This window comes from Hydra vulgaris, chromosome 04 (genome assembly GCF_038396675.1).
Source record: "Hydra vulgaris chromosome 04, alternate assembly HydraT2T_AEP".
NCBI lineage: Eukaryota > Metazoa > Cnidaria > Hydrozoa > Anthoathecata > Hydridae > Hydra > Hydra vulgaris.
In genome coordinates this window covers 50,944,739-50,951,406 of record NC_088923.1, presented here as the reverse complement: position 1 = coordinate 50,951,406, position 6,668 = coordinate 50,944,739, and the positions used below count along the sequence as shown (strand labels likewise).

The window sequence follows — 6,668 nt, the reverse complement described above, 5'->3', positions numbered from 1 at the left end:
AAAAAATTTAAAAAGAATTGCAAACAATAAAACAATAAACTTTAAATTGGATTTTTTAAAACCAAGAATATTTACTTAATATTTTATTAGCAATATATTTTTTGATATTTTGTTATGAGCAACTTCTTTTTCATTGAATGTTCATGAAAAAGATTTTTTATATTTATATGTATTTTTTTTAGTGTATTTTTTTTGTTGTAGTTTTTTTTTTTTTTTAATAAGTTAAAAAGCGTAAACTATAAAATTTAAGCAAACCAATAAAACGAAGTTTTATTGCAAGTATGCGTACATGATAGTACGCAACTTGCGTACATGATAGTACGTGACTTGCATACATGATAGTACGCAAGTCAAATACTTGAAGTTAAGTGAAAATGTAATTTGTTTTTATGTGTTTTTATGTTGTTTTTATATTTTTATTTGTTTTGTGTGAATTTGATATAAAACTTGTATGAAATATTACGTATATTTTAAATATATTTAATATGTGTTGAGTAATTTATTTTTAACTTATTCAATTTATATATTGAAATGTTGTTATTAAATATCGTTTGCAATAATAATAATATTATTATTAGAATTACAATGTTTGAATTGTGTATAAAATAGTAAAATTATGTAGGATATGATACTACAATGTTATAAAGGTTTAAAGGAAAATGATCATACAAACATTTTGGTTTTTTATCACAACTGCATATGGAAGAACTGATAATCAATGTCAGCAAAAAAACTATGTTTTAACCAATCAGCAAGGTTCCGTTCGGCTCACTAGTATTCAAAAAGGGAACTATACTATTCAAGGAATTCTCAAGTTTTCAGATGATGATTTATGTTCAAGAGTGAGCCTTTACGGCTTGATAAATGCGTACGCTTTTCAATACGCAATAGATTTGGCAAACAATGATGAAAGTTTAACGCAATGGGCTAATATTGGTATTCGGCTTGATGATAACTGTAATAATTTGCCTTTAACTATGGCATTAGCAATTGAATATGTATCAATGGTGCGTCCAAATTCTGTTTGCAGACCAGAATTTTTACATTGTATGAACCAGACATTTACTGAAAATGTTGAACCTGCCAGCGCAATTGTGGGAACTGATAGAAGTACTACAACAATACCATTATCAGGTTTGATGTCACTGTATCAAATACCAACTATAAGTCATGCTGCCTCTAGTCCTGTACTTAGTAAAAGCATATATCGATCATTTTTCAGAACTATCCCATCCGATGTTCATCAAGTATCAGCCATGTTGGACTTAATAAAGTATTTTGGCTGGACCTATATTATCGTGATTGGTTCAGATGACGACTATGGTAGACTTGCTGTTGCTGACTTTCAAAATCGTACCGCTAAAAGCAGTATTTGTATCGAGTATACATCTTACATACCAGTTAATTCTGCAGATACTAACAGCTCCGTATTAAATGCAATTGATAAAATAAAAACACTCAAATCCACAGTCATTATTTTATTTTGCTATGTTTATAATTTAGGAGAAAAAGTTTTGAATAAAGCTCAAGAAATTGGTTTAAACCGTGTTTGGTTGACCAGCGACGCATGGTTTCCTAGTGCGGAAAATTTAAAAAATTTAAACAATCAGCTAACAGGAATAATCACAGTTTCTATACGTAATCGAAACATGCCAAAACTAATTAATTTTATAAAAAATAATATTAGGACAAAATTTTTATGCAACATGTGGCTTAAAAACTACCTAAATAATACTTTCAACTGCGAACCAACAAATATTTCTAATGACAACGAAACTCTCTTTGGAAAAAACAATTGTTCAGTTGAGATTAACAATTTACTTCGAAACTTATCGGCTCTCGGTGAAAAAACAAGTAACTTAGTAGATGCAGTGACTATTCTTACTAGAGCCATTCTTAAGTTTTTGCAAATGAATTGTGTTCAAAAGAAAAAGTGTTTTATTCAAAAAATTGATCCAATAATATTGACTAATATTGTAAGAAATATTTCTTTTTGGAACGATGAACATGAGCTAATCCAATTTGACCAATCAGGCGATTCTACTTTTACCTTTTACTCAATCGAAAACTTGCAACTTATAAATAACACTTTAAAGTTTGTAACAATTGGTAATTGGAGTAAAAATCGGATAAACAGCCTCATTCTTAATTACGAACAAATAAGATGGCCAAAGTGGTTTGAAGATCCGAAGATAAAACAGCATCCTAGTTCCCAATGTTTTAAGAATTGTGAAAACGGACAGTATACTATTAGAACACCCAATTGCTGCTGGACGTGTGAAAATTGTACGGGAAAAAATTATAGTAACACAACAATGGCAGAAAAATGCAGCACGTGTTCCATCGGTTATCATACAGTTGATCATATTACATGTATCAAAACACCTGTAAAATGGTTAACTTTTCGTGACGCAGAAGGGAGCGCAATTCTTTTCACAAGTTGTTTTGGATTGCTACTTACATTAGTTGCATGCAGTTTTCTTTTCAAGTTTCGAGAACTTATTGTAACAGATGAATCATCTCCGCATATAGTTTCCTTATCATGCATTATGTGTTTAACTTCATTTTGTTTTGGATTTATTCAAATAGTTGAACCATCAACATCACTATGTCACGTGCGAAATGGAATGTTTTTTTTATTATTTATGGGTTTTTCATCAGTTTTAATAATTAAGACTAAATATTTCAAGAAGTACCACGAGACCAATGCTAAATATTTTTTAAAAGGACGGTTGTTTATCACACAACTAATAATTGTTTTATTTCTTTTAATTGTGGAGTTATGTACAATTACAGCTTGGGTTAGCATTGATGGAGATCGATTGTCTTTAGATAACAAAGAAAATCAGTCATTTTATCTTATTGAGAAACGCTGCGTAATGGAGTTGACTGCCGGCAGATTAGTTTCAATTTTTATCCCTTTTATTTTGATTATTGCTGCAACATTTTGTACTTTACGTGAACGGAATAAAGAGCACACATTTTACGAGCCAAAATTTTTAAGTTTTGGAAGTATTGCTTTGTGCATTGTTGTTGTTGCATTCTTGCCCACTTATGTGTATGTGAGCGATGATTTCCGAGGCGTAGTGATGGCTTTTACCACGAACATTTTGGGTTTTACATTTATAGCGTGTTTAGTTTTGCCTAAAGTTTATGTTGGACAAGCACGTTTTCGGCACGGAGCATCCATTTTACAAGTTAAACCAGGAAGAGTAAAAAAGCCTAGAACTGAAAACTCTGTGGAACCAAAAAAAACTGTAATAGATGGTGATGCCGAAACTTCTGTAACAAAAGTAACGTCGGGTATTAATGAAGGATTTTCGAAAGACTAAACAGCAACTTAAACTAAAATATCTTTATTGGCTTTTTGTGAAAAAAAAGCTTGTATTTAAAAAAATTCTGCCGTAAACTAATCAATTGTTTTGTTTAAATAACATAACCTATATTTCTATTTGGGTTGCACAATCGTTTTAAGTGACTATACAACACTCGTTTGTGTGATAGCTTTTTGTTTTAAATAGAAATCTTAATAACTTTATGAACCATTAAGTGATAGAACATTTTGTTTGTGATCTTATTTGTATATTAATTATTTTATTAAAAGGATCAAGATTCATTAAGATTTCTTTTTTCTTAATGAAAACTTTTTAAACACTTGATAGTAAACTTTTAAAAGGTAAGAATAAATTGCTACATCATTTAATTTAATTTTATTTATTTTTTATTTATATACTTTTTTTTTTTGTACTTTAATACATTTTAAAACATTTCGTTTGTATTTTATAAAACTTCCAAGCTAAAGTATAACAATATAAACTATTACAAGTAAAGATTTTTTATCCATATAAAAAAAAGAACGCCGAGACTCATAGAAGACCGTAAGGTCTTGTCGTCGAGAACCGCTATAAATTGACGTGTTAATTATTTTCAAGTTTAATATTTCACTTAGTAAATGAAAAATTTGTGTTTTTTAATAATAAAAGAATAACATGTTTTTAAATAGAGATAAAAAAATTTAAAACTTACAAAAAATTTCTTCAAGACAATATAGACAGATAATTTATCCATTCTTGTGAATATTATCAACTAATTTTAACAATGGATAGATTAAAAGGAAATGAAACTTTAAAAACTATTGATCTAACTGTAATAGTGCGTGCACAACAAGAAATAATAGAAAAGTTATTAAAAAGAATTGAGGCATTTGAAGCAAAAACCATACCTGCCCGCTAATGGGCAGACGTTGTTGTTCGTAGAAAATATATATATTTTTTAAATTTAAACATCTTCGCTTCCAACAAGGCTGCAAGCAACCACTAATTAGAGTTAGAAGTTACTGAAAGAGAAAAGATGAAGATTGTAAAGCAAGATAACGATTGACACACGACTTAAAGAATTGCAATTGATATGAATCAGGAAAGCAAGATGAAGGAAGCGAATTCCAAAGAACTTATGTTAGAGGGAAAATCTAGACGAATAAGAGTTTTTAGAGCACTTAAGAACAGTCACAGTTAAAGGATGAGACTTAATTAAATGACGAGTAACGCGAGAATGAACTTTAGTAGATGGGACAAGAGACGCTAGCTCTTAAGAGCTGTGCCCATTATAGAAATTGTAGAACAGAGAAAGAGAAGCAACATTATGACGATGTGTTAATGGTTGGAGGTTGGCTGCAAGAGCAGGTTCAACAATATTTACAATGCATTTTTGCACCTTGTCTAAAAGAGAAAGGGCATCATTAGAAGATCCCCCCAGATATGGCAACAGTATTCCATACAAGGCCGGATTTGAGATTTATAGAAATAGAGAATAGAATCCGAAGTAACAAGAGTGTCGAGCTCGATAAAGAGATGCAACCTTAGCAGATGCTATTTTTGCAACTAATTGAATATATGGTTTCCAAGAAAGAGCGGAAGTAAGAGTTAATGCAAAAAGATGAAGAGTAGATGACTCATCGAGTACATCACCGTTCATAAATATAGGAAGATCTAACTTATTGCGATAACGATTGGCTGAAAAAAATTGAGTTTTATCTGTATTGAAATTCACTAGCCACTGTGAGCCCCATGCTGTAGCAGAAATGAAATCCTGTTCAAGCTCAAATGCCCCCTCCAAGCAATCAGAGAGTGTTGGCTTCTTATCGCGACAAGAATAAATTGTGGTATCATCAGCAAACAATGCCACCTTAGACGTGAGAATATCTGGAAGATTGCTAATGTAAATTAAAAAGAGTATAGGGCCAAGGATAGAACCTTGAGGAACTTCTGAAGTTACAGAATAAGAAGAAGAGTGCTGTCCATCGAGGACAAATTTTATACTACGATTGGAACGGAAGGATTCAATAATCTTAAAGATGTTGCCGGCATGCCAAACTTTATCAAAAACTTTAGAAATGACAAGAGCGATGGCCTTAACCTCTCCACCTTAATCTAATGCACGATAGAACCTATCGGTTATTACTGTTAGCATATCAGCTGTAGAACGAGAAGATCGAAATCGATATTGATGGTCAGAAAGTAAGTTAGTAGATTCAAGATGAGAAATTAAGTGTTTGTTAATTAAAGATTCAAAAACCTTGCTTATGATAGGAAAAAGACTAATGGGACGGTAGTTAGACGAATCAGATCGCTCTCCAGAATTTTTTAAAATAGGGATAACAGATGCCGCTTTCCAGCAGGCTCGAAAACAAGACTATTATAAGTGCTCGTTGAATGGTTTTGAAAGTATGAATGACAGCTCTGGAGAACATTTCTGCAAGACTATAACAGATATGTTGTCCGGACCACAAGCTCTAGAAGAGTCTAAGCAGACAACCATTTTAGGTACAGAAGCTGGAGTGATACGAATGTTAAGCAATGGATCAACCTGTTTGTTGGCAATATTAGGTAGAACGCAACTATTGGAATCAAGAGATGATATTGATGAAAAGTTTTTAGCAAACAATTCAGCTTTGTCTTTAGGAGAGGTAACAAAGTCCGAACCATACAAGAGTGGAATGAAAGATTTTTCCTTATTATCGATACTGTTAGAGATTCTCCAGAAGTTACGAAAGCCTAGTTTTTGTGATGAAATACGAGATTTCATGACCTGAGAACAGCGGGCTTTGGCGTTAGACAAAACCTTTTTACAATGGTTTTTAGCAGTAATAAACAGACGTCTATTTTCTGGAGAATTGTTTTGCTGATAGATATGGAAGTAACGGTTTCGATTGGCAATCGCAGCAGCACAGTGTTAGGAAAACCATGGGGGAGAGTGAGGCTTGACCTGGAATCGTCGAGAGGGAATAAAAGATTCCATGCCAGCCTGAATCCAAGAAGTTTTTGTAAGAAGCACATTTGTCAACAGGAAGATGAAGAATTTCTACCCAAGGGCCGTTATGAAGTAAATCACGGAAAGAGTCCCAGTCAGCTTTAAGGTAGTTAAGAGGTACGATGATAGGGGATTCAGGTGATGAAGAATGAGATATTACTTTTAGAGAGATCAAACTGTGATCAGAAGCACCCAAGGGTGAATGTGGAGAAACTGAGCACTGACTAGGATCAGAAACAAGACATAAGTTGAGTAGAGAAGGTAAATGATTCGGGTTGTCAGGAAAGCGAGTTGGAAAGTTGACTATTTGAGTTAGAGATTGAGAAAGGCAAAAGTTGTGGGCTTTAATGTCTGCAGAA

General features: G+C 32.4%; 1 protein-coding gene across 1 annotated transcript; it reads left to right on the top strand.

The window, feature by feature from the left end:
• Window positions 1–659: 659 nt before the first annotated feature.
• Window positions 660–3,138, top strand: LOC100213237 (extracellular calcium-sensing receptor). Its single transcript, XM_065795237.1, has 2 exons — window positions 660–3,062; window positions 3,130–3,138. The coding sequence occupies exons 1-2, from the start codon at window positions 660–662 to the stop codon at window positions 3,136–3,138; spliced, it is 2,412 nt and encodes an 803-aa protein (XP_065651309.1).
• Window positions 3,139–6,668: the final 3,530 nt, after the last annotated feature.

Excerpts from the sequence above, each read along its gene's own strand:
- LOC100213237 (XM_065795237.1), top strand. The coding sequence starts at position 660 with ATGATCATACAAACATTTTGGTTTTTTATCACAACTGCATATGGAAGA.